General features: G+C 42.3%; 1 protein-coding gene across 3 annotated transcripts in view; it reads right to left on the bottom strand.

Annotated features, from left to right (window-relative positions):
• map4k3a (mitogen-activated protein kinase kinase kinase kinase 3a) overlaps positions 1 to 27,284 on the bottom strand; it is a 99,713-nt gene that overhangs the window by 17,580 nt on the left and 54,849 nt on the right. For 2 of the 3 annotated variants that reach the window (XM_045691311.2, XM_045691312.2), the window contains 8 exons: positions 24,649 to 24,780; positions 23,984 to 24,046; positions 23,475 to 23,556; positions 21,986 to 22,108; positions 16,981 to 17,053; positions 12,276 to 12,337; positions 11,108 to 11,170; positions 7,153 to 7,211 (listed from right to left, as the gene is read on the bottom strand). In XM_045691311.2, coding sequence (XP_045547267.1) covers positions 7,153 to 7,211; positions 11,108 to 11,170; positions 12,276 to 12,337; positions 16,981 to 17,053; positions 21,986 to 22,108; positions 23,475 to 23,556; positions 23,984 to 24,046; positions 24,649 to 24,780 — 657 coding nt within the window. The remainder of the gene's footprint in view (positions 1 to 7,152; positions 7,212 to 11,107; positions 11,171 to 12,275; positions 12,338 to 16,980; positions 17,054 to 21,985; positions 22,109 to 23,474; positions 23,557 to 23,983; positions 24,047 to 24,648; positions 24,781 to 27,284) is intronic. The other variant, XM_045691313.2, reaches the window with a different exon arrangement.

Below are 27,284 nucleotides of genomic sequence, written 5' to 3'. Positions count from 1 at the left end.
GTTATGTCGATATAGGACTCATTTTACTGTGGATATAGATACTGTTGTACCTGTTTCCTCCAGCATCTTCACAAGGTCCTTTGCGGTTGTTCTGGGATCGATTTGCACTTTTCGCACCAAAATACATTCATCTCTAGGAGACAGAACCCGTCTCCTTCCTGAGCGGTATGGCGGCTGCATGGTCCCATGGTGTTTATACTTGCGTACTATTGTTTGTACAGATGAACGTGGTACCTTCAGGCGTTTGGAAATTGCTCCCAAGGATGAACCAGACTTGTGGAGGTCTAGAATTCTTTTTCTGAGGTCTTGGCTGATTTCTTTTGATTTTCCCATGATGTCAAGCAAAGAGGAACTGAGTTTGAAGGTAGGCCTTGAAATACATCCACAGGTACACGTCCAATTGACTCAAATTATGTCAATTAGCCTATCAGAAGCTTCTAAAGCCATGACATTATTTTCTGGAATTTTCCAAGCTGTTTAAAGGCAATGTCAACTTAGTGTATGTAAACTTCTGACCCACTGGAATTGTGATACAGTGAATTATAATTCAAATAATCTGTCTGTAAACAATTGTTGGAAAAATGACTTGTGTCATGCACAAAGTAGATGTCCTAACCGACTTGCCAAAACTATAGTTTGTTAACAAGAAATGTGTGGAGTGGTAGAAAAACGAGTTTTAATGACTCCAAGCTAAGTGTACGTAAACTTCCGACGTCAACTGTAGATATTCCATTAAAAATCAGCCTTTTCCAGCTACTATAGTCATTTACAACATTAACAATGTCTACACTTTATTTTAATGGACAAAGAAATGTATTTTCTTTCAGAAACAAGGACATTTCCAAGTGACCCCAAGCTTTTGAATGGTAGTGTACATATAAAATACATCTCATCAATATGGAGGAAAGAGTAAAAGGAATAAAATAGATGACTAAGTAACCTTCATTGATCCAATTATACTTTCTTTTAGCCTGTGTCACTTTAAAGCATTTTACCCATAAACCATTTCTTAAAGGCACAGTTCACCCAAATAACAAAAGAACACATTGGTTTCCTTACCCTGTAAGCAGTCTATGGACAAGGTATGACAGCAATCCATGATATGGTTTAGTTTCCCTGTCACCGTTTCCACATGCTAACGTTTTACAATTTGTGGGAAAAATCCTATTCAAGTCACACGACCGATATTAGCATTTTTCGTACATCATGTTCAAATCATCCGAAAGTATCTAAAATTGATTGTGTAGCTTAACAAAGTCACTTATAGATGTTTTGAGTATGATGCGCGAAAAATGCTATTATCGGTCCTATGACTTGAATGGGATTTGTGCCACAAATGCATTTGGAACAGTCCCAGGGGAACTAAACCAAAGCATGGATTGCTGTCATAAACCAATATGCTATTTTGTCATTTGGGTGAAGGTTTAAAGCGGAGTTAAAACTGATGAGCCTGTTTTGTTTATCTTAAAACTCCTTTGCGTAGGGATGTATTTTATATGGTTTCGTACACCATTCCATTCCCCTGCACCAGTGTTAAGGAAATAGCTTTTTCCATCCATGCTCCTATAGTGCAGCGGTCTGATATTGGCAACACTGCCTCTGGTGTGATGGCTATGAGAGTCTAATGAAATTAAAATAACCAGACAAGTAACTGGGGGCAAGGTCACTTTAAAAATATTTTTTTGATCTGCACCACCCGGCGGTCAACAGGAAGCCACTTCAGTTCCCCGAAATTATTAGGACAAATGTGCATTCTAGGGCTGAGTTGAGTATAATTCTCATCGGTTGGTTTTGGGCCATTTGAAGTTTGTCCTTCAGATTTTTTTTTTTATACCACTGGACCATGAGATACAAGCATAGTCATAGTGGCACTGGATCAGAGATGTTGCCAGGGTCTGCATAGTAGTAAGTACAGTGATAAGGAAATAAGTACAGTGAGAGAAAAAAGTATTTGATCCCCTGCTGATTTTGTACATTCGCCCACTGATAAAGAAAGGATCAGTCTATAATTTTAATGGTAGGTTTATTTGAACAAAAATATCCAGAAAAACACATGTCAAAAATGTTAAAGTGATTTGCATTTTAATGAGGGAAATAAGTATTTGACCCCCTCTCAATCAGAAAGATTTCTGGCTCCCAGGTGTCTTTTACACAGGTAACGAGCTGAGATTAGGAGCACACTCTTAAAGGGAGTGCTCCTAACCGCAGCTTGTTAACTCTAAAAAAAGACACCTGTCCACAGACGCAATCAATCAATCAGATTCCAAACTCTCCACCATGGCCAAGACCAAAGAGCTCTCCAAGGATGTCAGGGACAAGATTGTAGACCTACACAAGGCTGGAATGGGCTACAAGACCATCGCCAAGCAGCTTGGTGAGAAGGTGACAACAGTTGGTGCGATTATTCGCAAATAGAAGAAACACAAAATAACTGTCAATCTCCCTCGGCCTGGGGCTCCATGCAAGATCTCACCTCGTGGGGTTGCAATGATCATGAGAACGGTGAGGAATCAGCCCAGAACTACACGGGAGGATCTTGTCAATGATCTCAAGGCAGCTGGGACCATAGTCCCAAGAAAACAATTGGTCACACACAACGCCGTGAAGGACTGAAACCCTGCAGCGCCCGCAAGGTCCCCCTGCTCAAGAATACATATACATGCCCGTCTGAAGTTTGCCAATGAACATCTGAATGATTCAGAGGACAACTGGTGAAAGTGTTGTGGTCAGATGAGACCAAAATGGAGCTCTTTGGCATCAACTCAACTCGCTGTGTTCGGAGGAGGAATGCTGCCTATGACCCCAAGAACACCATCTCCACCGTCCAAACATGGAGGTGGAAACATTATGCTTTGGGGGTGTTTTTCTGCTAAGGGGACAGGACAACTTCACCGCATAAAAGGGATGATGGACGGGGCCATGTACCGTCAAATCTTGGGTGAGAACCTCCTTCCCTCAGCCAGGGCATTGAAAATGGGTCGTGGATGGGTATTCCAGCATGACAATGACCCAAAACACACGGCCAAGGCAACAAAGGAGTGGCTCAAGAAGAAGCACATTAAGGTCCTGGAGTGGCCTAGCCAGTCTCCAGACCTTAATCCCATAGAAAATCTGTGGAGGGAGCTGAAGGTTCGAGTTGCCAAACGTCAGCCTCAAAACCTTAATGACTTGGAGAAGATCTGCAAAGAGGAGTGGGACAAAATCCCTCCTGAGATGTGTGCAAACCTGGTGGCCAACTACAAGAAACATCTGACCTCTGTGATTGCCAACAAGGGTTTTGCCACCAAGTACTAAGTCATGTTTTGCAGAGGGGTCAAATACTTATTTCCCTCATTAAAATGCAAATCATTTTAAAATATTTTTGACATGCGTTTTTCTGGATTTTTTTGTTGTTATTCTGTCTCTCACTGTTCAAATAAACCTACCATTAAAATTATAGACTGATCATTTCTTTGTAAGTGGGCAAACGTACAAAATCAGCAGGGGATCAAATACTTTTTTCCCCCCACTGTATGTTGCTTTGTGTGGAGAGCGCTTGCTACACAAGTTGTGGCTAATTACCATTTAATGATTATTACTAGCACTGTATAAGAACAGCGGACGCCACATTCCTAGGCTGTGTGTGGAAAGTGCTAGCTTCACATGTTATGGCTAAGCTAAATTACCTACAAATATACCGTATTATTACTAGTACTGTAGAAAGGATGCTACGTTGCTATGTGTGGAAAGCGCTAGCGACACAGGTTGAAGTTTCTGTTTTGATGTTTTTACACTTTAAAATTTGTTTGCAATTCTTTAATCACTAGGCCAAAGGGCATAGATGGTACCAGTCAAGTTTAGCTAAGCTAAATTACCATATTATATTATTACTAGTCCTGTATAAAAGACAGGATGTTACATTGTTAGCGTGGAAAGCGATAGCTAAACGGGTTGTGGCTAAGCTAAATAACCAAATTATCATATTATTACTAGTACTGTTATGTTGCTCTGTGTGGAAAGCCCTAGGTACACAAGTTGTGGCTACGCTAAATTACCTGATTGTTATATTATTACTAATAATGTATAAGGGCTCCGCATAGCTTTGTGTGGAAAGGCCCATCTGTTAGTGTAACTGGGAGCAGCACCTCTTGCCTCTGTCTCACTCATGTGTCACTCCATCTGTCTCAACACCCCACCGGCCTTCTCAAATCTCCATCTTCCCCTCTTATCCCTCTCCCCTTCATTAATGGCTGTCTCTACAAATAAACAATAAAATACTTAAGGAGAGTGGAAAAGTTTGGAGAAGAAAAAAAACTCTACAGACACTCAAGATTCCCATTAAGATGCAGTGCAATACAACCAGAGTTGGGTTCAAATACTATTTGAAATCATTTCAAATACGTTATCTGGGCTTGATCGGCCTTGCCTAGTGGCAAAAGTGCACGCCAGATAGGCTACAGAAAACAGTGAAAGTATTTGAAAAATGTGAAATAGTATTCAAATCCAGGTCTGAATGCAACTTGCCTAGTCATCTTACCCTTATACTCCCGAGCTCCTGAGTGGTGCAGCAGTATAAGGCACTGTATCTCAGTGCTAGAGGTGTCACTACAGACCTGGTTCGAGTCCAGGCTGTATCACAACCAGCCGTGATTGGGAGTCCCATAGGGCGGCGCACAATTGGCCCAGCGTCGTTAGGTTAGGGTTTGGCCGGGGTAAGCCGTCATTGTAAATAATAATTTGGTCTTAACTGATTTGCCTAGTTAAATAAAGACAATGATCCAAAACACACAATCAAGTCTACATGAAAATGGCTAAAAAGCAACACATTTGAAGTTTAGGAATGGTCTAGTCAAAGTCCAGAACTAATCCCAAATGAGATGATGTAGCAGGACTTGAAATGAGCAGTTCATGCTTGAAAACCCACAAGTGTCGCTGAGTTACAGCAGTTCTGCATGCAAGAGTGGGCCACAATTCCTCCACAACAACTACAGGAAGTGTTAGGTTGGAGTCATTGCAGCTAAAGGTGGAACAACCAGTTATTGAGTGTTAAGGGACAATTACTTTTTTACACAGGGACATTGGGTGTTGCATAACTTTGTTTATGAAATAAGTACAGTGACGGAAAAAAGTATTTGATCCCCTGCTGATTTGGTATGTTTGCCCACTGACAAAGAAATGATCAGTCTATAATTTTAATGGTAGGTTTATTTGAACAGTGAGAGACAGAATAACAACAAAAAAATCGAGAAAAACGCACGTCAAAAATGTTATAAAATTATTTGCATTTTAATGAGGGAAATAAGGATTTGACCCCTATGCAAAACATGACTTAGTACTTGGTGGCAAAACCCTTGTTGGCAATCACAGAGGTCAGACGTTTCTTGTAGTTGGCCACCAGGTTTGCACACATCTCAGGAGGGATTTTGTCCCACTCCTCTTTGCAGATCTTCTCCAAGTCATTAAGGTTTTGAGGCTGACGTTTGGCAACTCGAACCTTCAGCTCCCTCCACAGATTTTCTATGGGATTAAGGTCTGGAGACTGGCTAGGCCACTCCAAGACCTTAATGTGCTTCTTCTTGAGCCACTCCTTTGTTGCCTTGGCCGTGTGTTTTGGGTCATTGTCATGCTGGAATACCCATCCATGTCTCATTTTCAATGCCCCGGCTGAGGGAAGGAGTTTCTCACCCAAGATTTGACGGTACATGGCCCCGTCCATCATCCCTTTGATGCGGTGAAGTTGTCCTGTCCCCTTAGCAGAAAAACACCCCCAAAGCATAATGTTTCCACCTCCATGTTTGACGGTGGGGATGGTGTTCTTGGGGTCATAGGCAGCATTCCTCCTCCTCCAAACATGGCGAGTTGAGTTGATGCCAAAGAGCTCCATTTTGGTCTCATCTGACCACAACACTTTTACCCAGTTGTCCTCTGAATCATTCAGATGTTCATTGGCAAACTTCAGACGGGCATGTATATGTGCTTTCTTGAGCAGGGGGACCTTGCGGGCGCTGCAGGATTTCAGTCCTTCACGGTGTTGTGTGTTACCAATTGTTTTCTTGGTGACTATGGTCCCAGCTGCCTTGAGATCATTGACAAGATCCTCCCGTGTAGTTCTGGACTGATTCCTCACCGTTCTCATGATCATTGCAACTCCACGAGGTGAGATCCTGCATGGAGCCCCAGGCCGAGGGAGATTGACAGTTCTTTTGTGTTCCTTCCATTTGCGAATAATCGCACCAACTGTTGTCACCTTCTCACCAAGCTGCTTGGCGATGGTCTTGTAGCCCATTCCAGCCTTGTGTAGGTCTACAATCTTGCCCCTGACATCCTTGGAGAGCTCTTTGGTCTTGGCCATGGTGGAGAGTTTGGAATCTGATTGATTGCTTCTGTGGACAGGTGTATTTTATACGGGTAACAAACTGAGATTAGGAGCACTCCCTTTAAGAGTCTGCTCCTAATCTCAGCTCGTTACCTGTATAAAAGACACCTGGGAGCCAGAAATCTTTCTGATTGAGAGGGGGTCAAATACTTATTTCCCTCATTAAAATGCTAATCAATTTATAACATTTTTTACATGGGTTTTTCTGGATTTTTTTGTTGTTATTCTGTCTCTCACTGTTCAAATAAACCTATCATTAAAATGATAGACTGATCATTTCTTTGTCAGTGGGCAAACGTACAAAATCAGCAGGGGATCAAATACTTTTTTCCCTCACTGTATGTGATTGTTGTGTTATTTGTTCACTCAGGTTCCCTTTATCTAATATTATGTTTTGGTTCAAGATCTGATAACATTCCCTATTAAATATGCAAAAATAGAGAAAATCAGAAAGGAGGCAAATACTTTTTCAAGGCACTGTATCTACCTCTATCACTCCTGTATCCCTACATATTGTAAATATGGTATTGGAACTGACCCTGTATATACAGTAGCTTACTTACTTTCCTCTGTTCTTATTTTTATTTCTTGTGTTTTTGTTCAACCTTGTTATTTTTACTACTACATTGATATTGATTACTGCAAATCAAATCAAAAATAACATTTTATTGATCGTATACACATGTTTAGCAGATGTTATTGCGGGTGTAGCGAAAATGCTTACATTGTTGGGTTTAGAGCTAGCATTAGCATTTCACTGCACTTTTTGAAACCTCCATGCATGCAGTCTCACTTACTTATGCCCTCCCAAGAAGGAGCTTTTGGGAGATCCCTCTTCGTAATCCATCTGCAAGTCCTAGGAGAAATGAAGACCATTACACAAGACAGAAGTCTTATTTCATTTCACTTTGCATGTTCCATTCCTCACAAGTCAGAAAGTCATTATAACGGCATGATGATGAGTATTAGAAATGAGAAATAAATGAATAAGGTTGGACCAAAATGAAATCATGACATGTTAAAGCTCCATCTCTTTTGAGTGATAGGTGACATTGAGGTTTTGTTGTGCAGAGGTGCTATGTATAGTGTAATTCTAGTTGAAAAGCAATGTGATTTCTTTTTGATTTATTCAGTTGAACTTCTATTCATTGGCATGCCCTATGGCAGTCATTCATTCATGCATGCAAATACATCATACCTCTTAATAATAACAATTTAATTGGTTAAGCACGTTTTAGCTTTAAGATTGTATAGAGTAGGAGGGGTAAACTACTGGCAAAGGCCTTTTAAACTCTTTTCTCTGAGCTTAAACTCTATCGCCACAGTAAAGACTGGATAAACTGTGTGGATGACACATCTGTCTTAATCAGATTTACCACCTTCTGCCTTTGGAGCGGAACTCTCAGTCATGCAAAACCGCAACGATTTTTTCACCCCTAGATTATCAGACGAAATTTCGTTATTCACCGCTATGCGTTCTGCTGAGGGAGGGATTTTCAGAGAGGGAGAAGGGAGAGAGGGAGGCAGGGGGAGGGAGGGAGAGAGAGAGGGAGGGAGTGAGAGAGGGAAGGAAGCTATAGAGAGAAAGAGAGGGGGAGGGAAGGAGAGTTGACAGAAGATCCCAGGCTTTGCAGCTCAGTGACTCTGTCACCTCTCTGCCCTCCTCCATCCCTCGCCTCTCATCTCTCCGTCCTCCCCCTCGTCTGAGTCTGCCATCATTGCGAGGGCGATGCGCTTTGATAACCGTCCCCGTTGCTTTTCTTCCGTTCCTTCCCCTATAATAACGGTCTCTTAGTCACAGAGATGCCGGGGCTGCGTCCCAAATGGCCCCCATCCCCTATATTGAGCAGTAAAAGTAGTGACCTATAGGGAATAGGGGGCCGTTTGGGACAAACCAGGTGTCAGCCTTGAACCCAATGTACACAGAATCTCAGAGGGTGCAGTTAAGAAACTGTTAAGCTACCATCTTTAGTATCTACGTGATGACATAGTGAATAATGGCAATATATATGTACAACTACAGCGTATATGTACAACTAAATATATGCGTAAGATGTGTGCATAATTGTATCTTTAGATTAGATAAAAGCATCAGCTAAATTCCATATTACAATATTATATTTCTAGGTCACATTGCTGCTGTATGGCCTAATGGGAAACACTTGACAATAAACCCTACCTTTTGTAAAATGTTACCACATCACAACACATTCATGCAGAGGTTGTGGGGAGGTTGTGAGGCTAAGCGGAAGCCTGTTTTACCGCGGTGCAGCTGTTGTATAGTTGCTGTATGTACCGTTTGTTACAAAAAGCATCTGCGGCGGGTGCTTAGGCAGCACTCCCCTGTCCAACTCGAAGAGTTTGTCCCGATGGGACAAACAATTATACTTTTCTCTATCAACCCCCTTCTCTCAACCACTCTCTCAACATCTCTCAAACGCTCTACTTCTCAACCTCTCTCTCTCTCTCTCTCTCTCTCTCTCTCTCTCTCTCTCTCTTTCTCTCTCAACCTCTGCCTCTCCCCCCTCTCTCGAGCGTTCTCTTAACCTCAACATCCCTCGCTCTCTCTGAACCTCTCGCTCTCTCTAAACCTCGCGCTCTCGCTCTCTCTAAACCTCGCGCTCTCGCTCTCTCTAAACCTCGCGCTCTCGCTCTCTCTAAACCTCGCTCTCTCTAAACCTCACGCTCTCGCGCTCTCTAAACCTCGCGCTCTCTAAACCTCGCGCTCTCTAAACCTCGCTCTCTCTAAACCTCGCGCTCTCGCGCTCTCTAAACCTCGCGCTCTCGCGCTCTCTAAACCTCGCGCTCTCGCGCTCTCTAAACCTCGCGCTCTCGCGCTCTCTAAACCTCGCGCTCTCGCGCTCTCTAAACCTCGCGCTCTCGCGCTCTCTAAACCTCGCTCTCTCTAAACCTCACGCTCTCGCGCTCTCTAAACCTCGCGCTCTCTAAACCTCGCGCTCTCTAAACCTCGCTCTCTCTAAACCTCGCTCTCTCTAAACCTCGCTCTCTCTAAACCTCACGCTCTCGCGCTCTCTAAACCTCGCGCTCTCTAAACCTCGCGCTCTCTAAACCTCGCTCTCTCTAAACCTCGCGCTCTCGCGCTCTCTAAACCTCGCGCTCTCTAAACCTCGCGCTCTCGCAACCTCGCGCTCTCGCGCTCTCGCAACCTCGCGCTCTCGCGCTCTCGCAACCTCGCGCTCTCGCGCTCTCGCAACCTCGCGCTCTCGCGCTCTCTAAACCTCGCGCTCTCGCGCTCTCTAAACCTCGCGCTCTCGCGCTCTCTAAACCTCGCGCTCTCTAAACCTCGCGCTCTCTAAACCTCGCGCTCTCGCGCTCTCTAAACCTCGCGCTCTCGCGCTCTCTAAACCTCGCTCTCTCGCTCTCTCTAAACCTCGCTCTCTCGCTCTCTCTAAACCTCGCTCTCTCGCTCTCTCTAAACCTCGCTCTCTCGCTCTCTCTAAACCTCGCTCTCTCGCTCTCTCTAAACCTCGCTCTCTCGCTCTCTCTAAACCTCGCTCTCTCTAAACCTCGCGCTCTCTAAACCTCGCGCTCTCTAAACCTCGCGCTCTCTAAACCTCGCGCTCTCTAAACCTCGCGCTCTCTAAACCTCGCGCTCTCTAAACCTTGCGCTCTCTAAACCTTGCGCTCTCTAAACCTCGCGCTCTCTCTCTCGGTCTCTCTAAACCTCGCTCTCGGTCTCTCTAAACCTCGCTCTCGGTCTCTCTAAACCTCGCTCTCGGTCTCTCTAAACCTCGCTCTCGGTCTCTCTAAACCTCGCTCTCGGTCTCTCTAAACCTCGCTCTCGGTCTCTCTAAACCTCGCTCTCGGCTCTCTAAACCTCGCTCTCGGCTCTCTAAACCTCGCTCTCGGCTCTCTAAACCTCGCTCTCGGTCTCTCTAAACCTCGCTCTCGCGCTCTCTTTCTCTCTAAACCTCGCTCTCTTGCTCTCTATACCTCACTCTCTCTAAACCTCGCTCTCTCTAAAACTCGCTCTCTCTCTCCAAAACTCGCTCCTTCTCTAAAACTCGCACCTTCTCTAAAACTCGCACCTTCTCCAAAACTCGCTCCTTCTCTAAACCTCTCTCCCTCTCCATCCCTATATCTCCATCCCAACCCCTCTTCCTCTCTCATCTCTCCAGCTCCCTGTCCTCCCTCGTCTGAGTCTGCCATCATTGAGAGGGCGTTGCACTTTGATAACATCCCCCTCTCTTTAAACCTCTTTCTCTTTGAAAAAGAGACGCGTTGCATTGTGACAAGGCCTAAAAATAAAGCCCTTTTGTGCCCCTGTAAACAACAAGCGTATGCTAAAAAAATAAAACTTATTACAAAATAGGCTAGGGGACGACTTACATGCGATATATTTCATCATTTTAACCTGTTTGGTGATTTTTCATGCTGATATTACTGCATTATTTCATCATCCACGTCAAAACCAAGTAGGAATACAAATCATACTGTAAGGTATACAGGGCATCAATAAATATGCAGTGACGCATAACGCTGTAATAACCAAAAGGAACTATAAGCTGCAAACAATATGTTACAGAAGAGAGTACATGTCGCAAGGGCACAGGTTATGTCTTTACATGCAACGACAAGTGAAAGTGTTATGGGATGCCAACGAAAGCAGCAAGACAGCGGGCTTCAGAGTGAAAGGCGTCCAAACGTGAACTGACAACATATGAACTGCGATGAGGACGAGACAACACAAAACGGAGGTCAAATATGGGCAAAAATAAGAACAAAAAGTACCATGTTAGATCTTGCAGTGTAGTATTGTTCTTCCACACAGTCCAAAAAATCGTCAGAGTCGGGCTGTTTAGTAGACAGACCAAGAAAATATAGATTATTCACAGTCATCTGGTATTTACAAAAAAATAAAAATCACACACACACACACACACACACACACACACACACACACACACACACACACACACACACACACACACACACACAGCATAAAAAAAAATGTTGAGGTGTTTAAGTTGTTCTCAGAAGAGGTGGGATGATGGTTGGGTTAAGAAATGTATACACAAATAAAAAACACACATAAGGGGTGAGAAACTCAAAAGGCTAGCCAGGGGACCAAAAGGATACCATGCAAGTGGGGCCTTCAGAAAATGTACTTTCATGGACGTGAGCTTCTAAAACAAGTGGCCGACCTTCCCATCCAACAGAAGCACATCAAAGACAGAAGTTGAGAGAGAGAAAGAGCGTGGTATTACAAGCCTACGATTTTTTTGTTGTTGACAAAAAATAAATAAAAAGAATTAGAAAAAAAGCATAAAACATGAAATATGTGTGTGTGTGTGTTATTAGAAAAAAATGTGTGTGTGTGTTATTAGAAAAAAAGCATAAAACATGACAATACTTCAAGACTGGAGGATTGGAAGGCACTGTGTACAGAATTTAGAACTGATTGTTAATTCACACTCACACACATTCAAACACTGCTACATTCAAACACTGTTGAGACTGTTGAGACTAGGTTAGATATTTCATTGTTGGAAGGGTTAGAAAATGTACTTAACAACGCGAGTCTCTCACCCCTTTGGTATTTTTGAAGTCAACACACAAACTACAACCCCTATCTGTTGACTGTGGGTACGTCCCAAATGACTCCCTATTCCATATATAGTGCACTACCTTTGACCAGGGACAATATGGTGTCATTTGGAGCACACATTCTGGGTTTCCAATATAGCTTGTCATCCCTATTGTACCACATACAGTTAATATAGTCTATTTAACATTTAATTCTGTAGTACGCCTCATCCAAAATACAATGCACAGTTAAGGGATAATAACAGTGCAATAGTAATAGCAGTAGCAAAGCGTGATTTGGTTGGTCGAAAAGTGTGAAACGTTGATGGGCAAGCGTGTGTTGTGTTGTGTGTGTGTTAGGAGAGTCACTCACTGCTGGTTCATGATGAGGTTCAGTCTCCTTCCTAAGCGGGGGATCAAACTTGACTTGATCAACTATCAGGGTTAAAAAAATTAAACAGTGAATTAAACAAACTGCAGTACTAAGAAATTAACACACAACACATTTCGAAATATAGTCCCAGTGGCCTGGCAAAGAAAAAATAATTAAAAACGCATGCGTCGAACAGTAACATAAGCACAACATATCGCTAAAGATCGCTAAAGATTGCTTATGGGCATATTCCTACTAGTGCAGGAACCTTCCCCCATAATCCCTGTGGACAAGGAGTCAAAACTTAATGGCAAAGATTTAGACCCTCACATATAGAATCCCTGAATGAACAGTAAGCAGTTCCCCATATGCCTTTTGCAGATGCAGGGCGAATATTCAAGTCTCTTGGGAAGTGATGTCTCTGCCACTCAGAGTGACAAAAATGAGAGCCGGAGAGATGTGGGGGGAAGTGGTTTTCCATACTTAACCACAAGGTCATGAGAAGGACCGATCAGGAAGAAATCTGAAAAGCTTTCGTTACATTGTTATAAACGTGACATTATAGATGTCCTAACCAGTCACAGTGACCTTAGTAGACGTTAGATTGTGGCTACTCACTTGACGCAGTTGTAAAGATGCGTTATAAAGGATTCGTATCATTTCAGCCAGTAGTTTTGAAAGAAGCGCTCACGAGCCAAAATGGTTCCCCTAACATTGTGCACAATTGTGTACAACGTCAGTACATGTGGGGATGTGTATTTTGGGCTCACCCCGCAACCTCATTGGACAACACTGTGCTGACCTGATCCCGCCTCCCTCTATAAACTTGCAACCTTATTGGACCTCATTCCACCTGCCTATCAACATTGTCCATCAAGTTCGGTTGTTGGCAGGCTAGCTCCCGTTGTAGGGTATGGTGTCATCAGACTAATATGGCAAACGAGCAAGCAAATGTTAGAATGTAATTTTAAACAACGGAAAATGTATACTTCTACACTACATGACCATGAGAACACCTGCTCATCAAATATCTCATTCCAAAATCATGGGCATTAATTTGGAGTTGGTCCCCCTTTTGCTGCTATAACAGCCTCCACACTTCTGGGCTTTCCACTAGGCTTTCCACTAGATGTTGGAACATTGCTGCGAGGAATTGCTTCCATTCAGCCACAAGAGCATTAGTGAGGTCGGGCGACTAGGTCTGGCTCGCAGTAGGCATTCCAATTAATCCCAAAGGTGTTCGATGGGGTTGAGGTCAGGGCTCTGTGCAGGCCATTCAAGTTCTTCCACACCGATCTCGACATTCCATTTCTGTATGGACCTCGCTTCACGGGAGCATTGTCATGCAAGAAAAGGGAAGGGCCTTCCCCAAACTGCTGCCACAAAGTTGAAAGAATAGAATTGTGCAGAATATTATTGTATGCTGTAGTGCTAAGATTTCCCTTCACTGGAACTAAGAGGCTTAGCCCAAACATTAAAAACAGCCCCAGACCATTATTCCTCCTCCACCAAACTTTACAGTTGGCACTATGCATTGGGGCAGGTAGCATTCTCCTGGCATCCACCAAACCTAGATTTGTCCTTTGGACTGCCAGATGGTGAAGCGTGATTCATTACGCCAGAGAACGTGTTTCCACTGCTCCAGAGTTCAATGGCGGTGAGCTTTACACCACTCCAACCGACGCTTGGCATTGAGCATGGTTATCTTAGGCATGTGTGCGGCTGCTCAGCCATGGAAACCCATTTCCTGAAGCTCCCGATAAAAAGTTATTGTGCTGACGTTGCTTCCAGAGGCAGTTTGGAACTCGGCAGTGAGTGTTGGCAACAGAGGACAGGAGATTTTTACGCGCTAAGCACTTCAGCACTTGGGTGGCCTACCACTTCTCGGCTGAGTCGTTGTTGGTCCTAGACCAATAACAGCACTTACAATTGACAGGGGCAGCTCTACCAGGGCAGAAATTTGACGAACTGACTTGGCATCCTATGACGGCGCCATGTTGAAAGTCACTGAGCTCTCAGTAAGGCCATTCTGCTGCCAATGTTTGTCTACTAAGATTGCATGGCTGTGTGCTCGACTTTATACACATCTCAGCAACGGGTGTAGCTAAAATAGACAAATCCACTAATTTGAAGGGGTGTCCACATACTTTTGTATATATAGTGTGTTTGCATCAAATGTCCTACTCTTTGAAAGTCGTGTATTGATTATATTATATGCCAACGTGGTGAATGATGATCGCTGGCAATCAACAGCCCAATCATACATGTGTGAAAGTTTAAAAGGTGGACACATGGAATTATTTGATTTGAATGTATGGTTGACACAACATAAAGTTGGGCCGATATTTTAAAGTGGGTGAAAGTTTGCAGTATAGTTTTCTCGAGCGCATTACAGTTGTGTGTGTTGTGTCACACTTGCGATCCACGAACGGAATGGATGGACACGCCTTGTATAATAAACATTATAGCCTATTGCACAATATATTCAAAAATTCTAACAAAATACAAGGTTGCTGTTTCGAACCCCTGATCCGAATAGGTGAAAAAATGGTTAATGTGCCCTTGAGCAAGGTAATTAACCCTAATGGCTCCCGTAAATCTCTCTTGATAAGAGTGTCTGCTAGATTACAAAACAAATTGTCAAAAATATATAATTTCTAATTTCAGATATTTTCTAATTTATGATGCATGGATTTGATCGATGTACTTGATGTTTTTTTTTGCTGTTATCAAATCAACTAATGGTAAGCCATGCAGGCACTTGAAAACTTGCTTCAGAGCGCACGTTCACTACATGACAGGCACAAGTGCGTAATCTCATGCACTCAATGATGACAAGTTAGAAAGTAAGTATTCAGTTGCTTTTATCCGCTTGGAGAGAACTGTAGATCGTTTATTATGCGTGTATGAGCCATAAAACGACACGTTGAGTCCAAAACAGAAGGTTTACATTTTTTTTATCGTTTTTAATCTTCCGGTGATAGTCAAGCAAATAACTGTCGGTCTCACGGTAATTGACCATTAATTAGCACAAAGACATTAGCATCTCCTGGCTTCCACACATAGCCTACAAGCCACAGATGCATTTTAAAAAGTCTAATAAATCTATTTAATATAGCCTACACCTTCACAATAAATCCATTATTTACTTTAGACATGATATAAAGAAAATGTAGTCTATTTCAGAAGAACAGAATATCACACTCTGAGTTGTCCTGAGTGCTCCATCACGTGATCGGGTCTTTCCCACAGGTTACAAGTGAAGACAGACACATCGGGGACGCAACGGAGTGAGTCCTTATCCAATTCCAAGGTGCATATTGAAGATATTGGAAGACCCGTCTATTTACTTTTCGTCAGCCAACAATGAGTAGGCCTAACGAACAGCGACAGCACTAGCCTATGTCAATCTACTATCCCCCATAGTACAAAAGTCAACCTATTCTATTCTGTGCGAGAAATAAATATTCCAAACATAGTCTGGGACAGTTGTGGGATGCGATAGATCCCAAATTAATACAACCACTAGCATCCCCAAAAACTTTTTACGCAATGTGGCTGACGCAACAGATCAGAACGTTTAACTTAAAATGTTGATAAACTATTAGGCTATTTCTTCCCATTATAAGCGCTGCAATGCGCACATGGTAGTACGCTATAAGCGTAAATGTTCCATTAGTGGAAAACACAGCAAATGCAATTATGCATGTAATGCTTTTATTAAAAAGGTGCATTTTTATGGTGAAAATGATCTTCCCCAAACTTGAAACTCACGCGCTGCTTATGTATGCCTGTTAGGCTCTACACCCCTTGTAAAGCGCATTAATGTTGTTTGGCCACTTTAGCTGTGATGCAAACCTTACTAAAACATATAGGCCTATGGGCTAGGCTACATGATGTTTGCGACTATGATTCAAAAAGTTTTTTAAAAAAGCGTCCTTTTTTCTTATGCTGGGCATCATTCAGAAGTGATAATATATAATTCACAAGTGATAGGCTAATATTGTCACCCATCAGACAATTCTTGATTTAATCTTGTCTTTACATATACTAAATAATATATGTGTGAAATGTGTTTTGATTTGGAATGGACCATTATCATGCACCGGTCTCGAAACAGGGGCAGCGGGAAAAAATACATGTCATCTATGCACTTAAATAGCGAATGGAGGTCGCTTTTCCCCGTGGTTTATTTTCATGCCAGCTAGGTACTCCTGTTGTAAATATAAGCAATGTGCTTAATATATTAGGAAAGTTGAGAAATAAATATAGTAGGCCTAGCCTATAGAAAGCTGACCCTCCTATTTTTAGTAGAGACCATTACTCTGTTTTCTCGCGCAATTGCATAGCCTATAGAAATGTTGTGCAACATGATCTCATGGGCTTTGATTAGATTTTCGAAAACATTTGCATTGATGTCAGAGTGATTAGGACAATAGAATGCTGAGTACCAGGCAGCTAGCAAGTTTGGTAGGCAACTAATGACCATCAGCGGCATCAGAGCTTGGAGAAGCCAAATTACCGTGACTAAACAGTCATGTGGAATTTGACTGCCTTCGTGACTTGTGACCGCGGTGTGGAGGTAATACGGTCACCGCAACAGCCCTGGTCATGACTGCTTATGACATACTACGGCATGCTAATGTAATTCTTATAACAGTCTAATACCAGAGGGATAAAGACAAATGCTACTGAAGACACTCACAGTTGATCTCAGAGAGGGTCTTCCCTTCTCGTGTGTTCCCGGAGCGAATCCGATGCGGCACCGGTACAGGGGGCTGTCAAAACAGATAAAGTGGAGTGAGGGAAACAGTACAACACTAACTAGCCTGGTCCCAGATCTGTTTGTGCTGTATTGCCAACTTTTATGGTCATTGTCAGCCCAAACCGATCAGGGACCAGGCTAGTAATACATTAGTAAAAAAAAATAGCATTTTTGGATGCAGGCATTCTGACATACATTCCACCTACAGTACAGTTTATGAAAGCTTCACAAAAACCCTGTATTTGAAAGTAAAGCACTGTTATGTGTGTTTGATATTATTTCAATGTGCTTGTACGCATCTGACACTGCCTTAAAATGACATCTAAAAAGGGATTCAATTGTATTTTCAAGTATTGTGTGGCAGCTTTATGAAATGGGTATGCTGGTCATCGGCAGGGACTGGGGAATTTGTCAGGATCAAAAGAAATATGAAAGGAGCAAAGCCCAGGTAAAAAGTTAAAGGAAAACCAGCCTCAGTCTTCTGAAAACCTAGAGAGTTACATTTTTCAGCAAGGCAATTACACACATTGTTATGCCAAAGACACACCAGAATGGCTTTCCAATAAGTGTTGAATGTTCCTGACTGGTTTAGTCTCAGTCCTGAATTAAATTTGCTTGAAAATCAGAGATATGGTTTAATTATCCCTGTCCATCAATGATTCCTAACCAAATTTACTGAAGCAATTTTTACAAAAATAATGGACAAATGTTGCCCAAAGAGTTGTGCAAAGTTGGTAGAATATTATTCACAGCTGTAATGGTTGCCAAAAGGTGCTTCCACCAAGTATTAACATATGCAATCAAGACATCTTTTAGACATTTTTCTCAAACTTTTAAACTTTAAATGTGGAGTAGATTGTGTAGATCTGTAGGTAAAAAATCCAGTGTAATCCTTTTTTAGCAAAATGTGAAGACTGTGCGAGGGGTGTGTAAAAAAAGTATTCTGACCCCTTAACTTTTTCCACATTTTGTAAGGTAACATCCTTATTCTCGTGTTTTTTTCCCTCATCAATCTACACACAAATCCCCATAATGACAAAGCAAAAACAGGTTTTTAGAAGTTTTCGCACATTTATAAAAAATAACATACTGAAATATCACATTTACATACACTACCAGTCAAAAGTTTTAGAACACTCATGAGAATACTCATTCAAAGGTTTTTCTTTATTTTTACTATTTTGTACATTCTAGAATAATAGTGAAGACATCAAATCTATGAAATAACACATATGGAATCATGTAGTAAGCAAAAAAGTGTAGTAACTAAAACAAAGTGAGATTCTTCAAATAGCCACCCTTTGCCTTGATGACAGCATTGCACTCTCTTGGCATTCTCTCAACCAGCTTCACCTGGAATGCTTTTCCAACAGTCTTGAAGGAGTTTCCACATATGCTGAGAACTTGTTGGCTGCTTTTCCTTCACTCTGCGGTCCGACTCATCCCAAACCATCTCAATTTGGTTGAGGTCGGGGGGATTGTGGAGGCCAGGTCATCTGATGCAGCACTCCATCACTCTCATTCTTGGTAAAATAGCCCTTACACAGCCTGGAGGTGTGTTGGGTCATTGTCCTGTTGAAAAACAAATGATAGTCCCACTAAGCCCAAACCAGATGTGATGGCGTATCACTGCAGAATGCTGGGTAGCCATGCTGGTTAAGTGTGACTTGAATTCTAAATAAATCACAGACAGTGTCACCAGCAAAGCACCCCCACACCATAACACCTCCTCCATGCTTTACAGTGGGAAATACACATGCGGTGATCATGCGTTCACCCACACCGCGTCTCACAAAGGGCTGTCATGTACCTTTTACTGAGAAGTGGCTTCCGTCTAGCCACTCTACCATACAGGTCTGATTGGTGGAGTGCTGCAGAGATGGTTGTCCTTCTGGAAGGTTCTTCCATCTCCACAGAGGAACTCTGTAGCTCTGTCAGGGTGACCATCGGGTTCTTGGTCACCTCCCTGACCAAGGTCCTTTCCCCTCCCGATTGCTCAGTTTGGCCGGGCGGCCAGCTCTAGGAAGAGTCTTGGTGGTTCCAAACTTCTATTTAGGAATGATGGAGGACACTGTGTTCTTTGGGACCTTCAATGCTGCAGAAATGTTTTGGTACTCCTCCCCAGAGCTGTGCCTCAACACACGGTCATCTCACGGATGATCAATGGAAACAGGATGCACCTGAGCTCAATTTCGAGTCTCATATCAAAGGGTCTGAATACTTATGTAAATAAGATATTTCTGTTTATTCTTTTTCATAAAACGTGTGAACATTTCTAAAAACCTGTTTTCGCTTTGTTATTATGGGGTATTGTGTGTAGATTGATGAGGATTTTTATTTAATTTAATAAATTTTAGAATAAGAACAACATTTGGAAAAGGGGAAGGGGTCTGAATACTTTCCGAATGTACTGTATATAGCATCAAGGGGTAAGATCAGAGATCTGTATAGATGCTCATGTCTCCGCCCTAACAATGGGAATTGTTGGCCAAAAGGTGGAAGGCATGCGACAAGCTTAGATTTTGGTGAAAGTGAAACATCCTGCTTCACCTCTTCCTCTCTGATAAGATCAATATAATGTAACGACAATCAGCGATAACGATGATGAGAGAAGAACAAGAATTCAAATGTGTAACCGTCTTTGCAGACGGAGCATGAGTACCAAATGGCACCCTGTTCCTTTTTAGTGCACTACTTTTGACCAGACCCCTATGGGCCCTAGTCAAAAGTAGTGCACCATATAGGGAATAGGGTTCCATTTGGGACACTCAGGTGAGTCACATCTTCCTGGCAACCTTCCATGTTTCCCTGATTAAAAAGGCTGGTGTAAAAATAACACCACTGAATGTCGCACTTTGATGACACATGCGTAATGAAAATGACCCTTCTGAGGGGGGGGTCGTCAACCTTATATCCGCCCTCCCACTAAGCCCTGTGGGGAAAATCATTAGTTGGCGGCCAGTCTTCTTCTGTGTCATGACTATAAGAAGGGTGTGCATCCCAAATGCCTCCCCATTTCCTATATAGTGCACTAATTTTGACAGCAGCCCACGTAGTGCACTACGAAGGGACCAGGGTGACATTTGGGGGCAGCCAAGGTAGTCCCAGGATGGCTTCCACTGTTATTTATTTAGCAGTGTGTCCTCCCTCGTGCATCAGAGGACATGCACTTTACTTTATGTGAAGGGCTCACAGTGGAACTGACAGTTCCAGGGCACAAAATGGCAGTTGAATGACATCCTTCAATGCCTGGTTGTTTTGAAGAAGAGACTAAAAGCATTTAGAGCCAAACCATCGGAAGCGAAGGGCAGTTGAAGGACCCTCACCAGCACAACTTCATCTTGGGATATATTATAGGATTATTCTTGTCTGTATTTTATATTTTATTAATATAGCAGATGCTCTTATCCAGTAGTGAGTGCATACATTTTTCTTACTTTTTCTTGTGGTCCCCCATGGGAATTGAACCCACAACCCTGGCGTTGCAAGCGCCATGCTCTACCAACTGAGCCACACGGGTCTACCGTTAAAAACAAATAGCATTTGGTTCCAATTTACAATAAGTGTCCCCGATACCTTTGTATTTACATGTAGAGCTACAGTATCGACACTGTAATTACACTATCTGATGTAAATATTTATTATGGTCACCCACTGTAAAGTGGGACTAAGTCCTCAAAAGGTAAGGTTTAGCATAGATTTTAGCTTTAGCAAGGACCCAATGGTATCACACCATTCTCCACGTCAAACAATTTCAGCACATGTGTGTACACCCAAACACACTTCTCATGCACAAAACATCTATGTCTGTGTCCACACAATCTAATTTACCAGAGCAGGCAAACACACACATGTAGGCCCACAATGCCTCCACACACACGGTACCTCTCTGCCAACGGCAATACGTGGGAGTTGCAGAGAAAGGGGGAGGGGGGGGGTCAACAGGTTGAAACGCACCCCAGTATGAGCCAAACGACCCTCTTGTATTTCAACTAAGGGCGAAGGAGAGAGGCAGATACACTCAGCCCAACTGATGAGAGGAGTTGAGGAGGAGTAGGGTGAAATTGCCCTTAGACGCTGATCTTCAGGTCAGTTTTGCGTTTCCCCCACTAATGGTTAAGGTTAGGATTGGGGGAAGGGAAGCTGATCATAGATCTGTACCGAGGGGAAACTTTACCCCGGAGCAGTTTGGGACAGGGCAGGGGGTGAAACGGCCTAAAGAATTCCAACACCTACAGTCAACACCTACAGACAGGTATTATGGACCTTGGACAAAGTGACTGCTGCCAGAGGCTAATTAACGCTTATGCTAAGGCTAGTACATCTTTAAAATTAAAACAAAAATATATAGATGCTGTATAATATTATACATTCTGTAATTGTCTAACAAATATGCAATCAACAGAGCCAATGAACAGGACAGAATGTTCAGTCAGTGTATTCTAGTATAATATTGGCAACGTTAGAAAGTACTGCTGAGTGTGAATACTGTGGCTATGAATAGCAAAAGCACTCTCGTCAAGCTCTTGCTGTGCATTATACACAGACTAAATTGACCCCTAAAACCTACAGTGACAAAGTGTTCTGTATAACAAAGTACATTTGATGCTCTCTAACCAATTATTGTCCTCTACAGTCAATTAAAATGATTTAGGGCCTTGATCAATCAAAACCGGTAACCAGGATTTACAGGAAAGAAAACAAAAATCGAAATTATTACTATTCCACTGTGAGAATCGATGTCACCATTTTAAAATGGCAACCTCCGAGGCAACCTAGCCTGGGTGCCAATCTGTTTCTGCTATCTTGCCAACTCCTTATGGAATAGTCATGCCAAATGTTTGGATTGACGCTGAGTGACAAAGAGTTGGCAAGATCGCAGAAACAGACTAGCACCCTCGCTAGAGGCAAAGGTTACTGGTTAGTGTCTGCAGCTCCACTGTACCTCCTCAGGCTCCTCGGGCTCGTCATCTAAGTGGTCGTCGAAGGAGGAGTGGTCCGGGTTGCTGGCCTTGTCCAAGAGCTCGATGGCCAGTGTTCGACTCAGGGGTTGCGAGACAAAGGGATGCTGGGGAAACATCAGGGGACAACAATGAAGCTGAGTTCATACTGTAGGATAGCCTGGTCTCGGATCTGTTTGTGCTGTCTTGCCAAATCCTATGGCTATTGGTGGGGCAATGACCATAGCAGTTGGCAAGACTATAAAAACAAATCTGGGACTGGGACTAACTGTAGGAGACTGGGCCAGATTCAGTCAAGAAAATCCATGTGTCAGAAAGATTGCATTATGAGAAATGCAATCGAATAAAACACTTTTTTTTGGTACCTATATTGTCAAATTAATCATAGCACTCAATTATTTAAAAAATGATAAATACATTTCCTGCCATGGTTGTTCCCTCTTGAGCCAAATAGCAGTTGAATAAAATAGGAGTTGGCTTGGCATGGGGAAAATGTTATCTAAGATGAGATAAGATACAACTTTATCCATCCCTTAGGACAATTCGATTCAGGGCTAAAGTGCTGCATCTGATATGAACTGATATACAAACACCAGACAGACACAAAACATTTATGGCTGCGTCCCAAATATGGGCCCTGGTCAAGTAGTGCATTATATAGGGAATACGGTGCCATTTGCCTCAGACAAGCATGACACAAGATATTATGCTGTTTTTATCACATGCCAGTGCAATAGATTATTAGAAGGCTAAAGAGTAATGTGTAAAAGGCACTATAAGTGCAGTAGATCTTCAAATGATTTGATAAACAAGATTTCTAAGATAAAATATAAAAAAGGTTTGAGCTTGTAAGAGTTAGGTGGGTTCCTCTGTCCATGTTTATTTGAGTAATAAACATGGAAGAGTTCTAAGAACACAAACCTCAGGCTACTAGTAAATAAGAGTTGCTATGTAAAAACTGCAGCACTTTCTGCGATTGCGACATCCTTTTTTGGGCTTTTAAATAATTTTTACCCATTGATTCTTGAGGAATCTTTTAACTGCCTCATGAGCTTAGCTCAACTGTTGTACCCCATCAGAACCCAAAATATAAGCTTGTTTTACTAAAAAACAAACACTGTATACCTTCAAAACTATCATTTTGATACACTATCATGAATGGTCAGTCCTTGCATCTGTTAGCTCTTTCTATACATTTGAGAGTGGTTACATTTCTCCAGCACCATCCCTCAGCTGTGTACAAAAACAGTGAAGTTATTGTTTCAACTTCATATTGCCCGTTTAACCAGTCTACGTATAACAAATGCAAAGAGGGCTCTAGTTCCAAATATTCACACTGTTTCACTAAATCTTGACCTTGAGAACATTTGAAAGAGTTACTTACTAACAATGCTCTATGGGTTGTCACTGCGGCAAACAAATCCCTTGATCTACACAATGACGTCACTACAATCCCATTGCTGATCATCTTACCTGCAGCAGCTTGTCTGAAGAGGGCCTTTTCTTTGGATTTTTCGTCAACGATATCTTTACAAAATGATGAAAATTACTGGTCCTTGGGGAGGGAGAACGAAATTGGATTAAAAAATATATATATTCTGCCTATTCGATCATAAATATTCAATTTATATGCTAATAACGATCAAACCTCTTTGGGATGAAAGCTGACCCCATATTATGTGTAAATCGAGTTAGGCTGTCAATTCTCCAGCCCCTCCCCACAAAAAAAAAAACAGCCTTTCTCTGAGTCAAATGACATCGACACGAATCTGAGGCTCCTTTACCGCCGTGACAGGCGTGTCTGACTGTTAATATTTTAGCAGCATTTTGATTCGATTCGTTAATATTGTATTACGTCTCTTTTTCCATCCAGTTCTAATGTATAAGAGTTGGGGCGGGAGAGGACGGTGTGTTCAAGTAGCGAAATAGAACTGGCCAGGGTGTAGGTAATGTTGCAGGCAGCAAGCCTAAAAGACACTTACCACTTCACCTTGTCTTTCAACTTGGGCGGCTGGAAGTTACTTTTGGTCATTAAAAACAGGGCTCTGAAAAAAAAAAAAAAAAAAAGTTCAGTTATGTATTTCAGGGAATCAGTCCTTACACTTACAATCCTTGCTTTTACTCAGAGGTGCTAATTTATTAAGCATACATTTAAAATAATTATGTTCCGCTTTCTCTATGTTCTGCAAATGCATACAACGAGTTTGTCTACTTTTGACTACTTCAATACACTATAAGTGAATTTCTCCAAATACTTTAGACTTCTTCAAAATGGGGTACTAGCAACATAGTGTTTTCATTTCTTAACGCTAAAACAGATAAGTATGAAAATAACCTCAAATAAAAGGTGCCATTCTGTACTGTCGCCTCATATGAAACATTTTATCTCAAATCCAAAATCCTTGAGTATAGAGTTCCAAAAAATATATGCTTCCCTGTCCAAGTACATATGGGGGGTGTGAGTGTATACGAATCCCCTGCCTGCATGGATAAGACTCCCTGCACCTACTGGCCCCTTCTCTCTGTCTGCTCTTCATTTCATAACGGTTTCTGTCAAAAACAATAAAATACGAAAGGAGAGTCCACTCTCCTTTAAAAAAAAAGAAAAAAGAACCCTGGTCTGATGCCAACGGGTCCAAACACTAACCTCATTGGGTGAAGGTCGAACATGGGTGGCTGCAGCTCTGCCAGCTCGATGGCGGTGATGCCCACTGCCCAGATGTCGCACAGGTGGTTGTACCCGCCCTTCCTCTCCACAGCTGCCACCTCGGGTGCCATCCTGCAGACAGGGAGTCGGCTCAGTCAAATGAACCGTTCACCACATAGCCTTGGCACAGTCAATAGCAATTAACACTACAGGGTCATCTCAACCAACTCACACTGACCTCTCAACTCACACTGTATAACCCACTGTGCCAATAACTTGCTTATAAATGTTTATAAACATGAACACATTTCGTAAATATTTCAAAACTTTTGTTTAGCGGTGGCTCGACCACTAGGGCGGCCAAGTGGGGGGCCATTAAAATGTTTTGCCCCCACGGTCGGGGGTGGCAACCCACCCAAATCTCGCTTAAGGCCCCAAAACGGCTACAGCCAGCACTTTTGTAAGTGTTAAAATTCAAAAGCATTTATAGGGCTTATTCATGAAAATCATTATAAAGTGTAACCCAAACACTGGTCTTAAATTCATTTCATGATACCAGCAGTCATCCTCATCATCATCACAGCATCATTGTATTATCATCATCATTGAAATCAATATAATCAGAATCGTTTGACTTGTTTAACAGGCTACTTTTAAAAATCTAAATCGAATACACTGGTCTAAATTGGATTTGATGATAGAATTTAGACCAGCATCATCATTACATTTGAGTCATTTATCAGACGCTGTTATCCAGAGCGACTTGTTATCCAGAGCGACCAACTGAGCCCTCCTGTGGCTCAGTTGGTAGAGCATGGTGTTTGCAACACCAGGGTTGTGGGTTCGATTCCCACGGGGGGCCAGGACAAAAAAAAAACGTATGAAATGTATGTATTCACTACTGTAAGTCGCTCTGGATAAGAGCGTCTGCTAAATGACTAAAATGTAAAAATTACTTACAGGAGCAATTAGGGTTAAGTTACTTGCTCAAGGGCACAGACACATTTTTGACCTAGATGACTCAGGGACTGAAACCACCGACCTTTCGGTTACTGGCCCAACGTGCATAACCACTAGGCTACCTGCCGCCCATCATCATCACCACCAAATCAATATAATCAGAATATGTTTGACTCGTTAACTCCCTAGACTAGAGTCGAAGCCCTGCCTAAGCTGGGCGGGGGTTCTACTGAGCTAACATATGGAATTGTTTTAAGGTCATACCAAAGATCATTTAGTTATTTGATTTAGAATTTTAAGACCCCTTGAAATGTAAAAAAAAATGAATAAAACTATTATTTGATTAAATATTGAATTAGCCCATACGAACATACTGAATAACAGTCACTACATGGAACAACAGATAGTACCCCCCAAAAAATCTAAAGGAAGTTTGTTCTGAAGTGTCTGTCCTAGAGTGCCGTGAAAAAGTATTTTCCCCCCTTTCTGATTTTCTCTATTTTTGCATATTTCTGATACTGAATGTTATCAGATCTTCAATCAAAACCTAATATTAGATAAAGAGAACCTGCGTTTACAAAATTACAACAACAAAAACATGATTATTTATTTTATAAACAAAGTTATGCAACAACCAATGCTCCTGTGTGAAAAAGTAATTGCCCCCTTACACTCAATAACTGGTTGTTCCACCTTTAGCTGCAATGACTCCAACCTAACGCTTCCTGTAGTTGTTGATCAGTCTCTCACATCGCAGTGGAGGAATTGTGGCCCACTCTTGCATGTAGAACTGCTGTAACTAGGCAACACTTGTGGGTTTTCAAGCATGAACTACTCGTTTCAAGTCCTGCCACATCATCTCAATTGGGATTAGTTCTGGACATTAATAGGCCATTCCAAAACTAAAAATGTGTTGCTTTTTAGCCATTTTCATGTAGACTTGATTGTGTGTTTTGGATCATTGTCTTTATTTAACTAGGCAAGTCAGTTAAGACCAAATTATTATTTACAATGACGGCTTACCCCGGCCAAACCCTAACCTAACGACGCTGGGCCAATTGTGCGCCGCCCTATGGGACTCCCAATCACGGCTGGTTGTGATACAGCCTGGACTCGAACCAGGTCTGTAGTGACACCTCTAGCACTGAGATACAGTGCCTTATACTGCTGCACCACTCAGGAGCTCGGGAGTATAAGGGTAAGATGACTAGGCAAGTTGCATTCAGACCTGGATTTGAATACTATTTGACATTTTTCAAATACTTTCACTGTTTTCTGTAGCCTATCTGGCGTGCACTTTTGCCACTAGGCAAGGCCGATCAAGCCCAGATAAAGTATTTGAAATGATTTCAAATAGTATTTGAACCCAACTCTGGTTGTATTGCACTGCATCTTAATGGGAATCTTGAGTGTCTGTAGAGTTTTTTTTTCTCCAAACTTTTCCACTCTCCTTAAGTATTTTATTGTTTATTTGTAGAGACAGCCATTAATGAAGGGGAGAGGGATAAGAGGGGAAGATGGAGATTTGAGAAGGCCGGTTGCGTGTTTTTGGATCATTGTCTTGCTGCATGATCCAGCTGCACTTCAGCTTCAGCTCACAGACGGATGGCCTGACATTCTCCTGTAGAATTCTCTGATACAGAGCAGAATTCATGGTTCCTTCTAATAAGGCAAAT

This window comes from Salmo salar, chromosome 12, assembly GCF_965601325.2.
Source record: "Salmo salar chromosome 12, fSalSal1, whole genome shotgun sequence".
In the NCBI taxonomy this organism is placed as follows: domain Eukaryota; kingdom Metazoa; phylum Chordata; class Actinopteri; order Salmoniformes; family Salmonidae; genus Salmo; species Salmo salar.
Note: the sequence above shows the minus strand (reverse complement) of the source record. Positions and strands in the feature narration are given on the sequence as shown.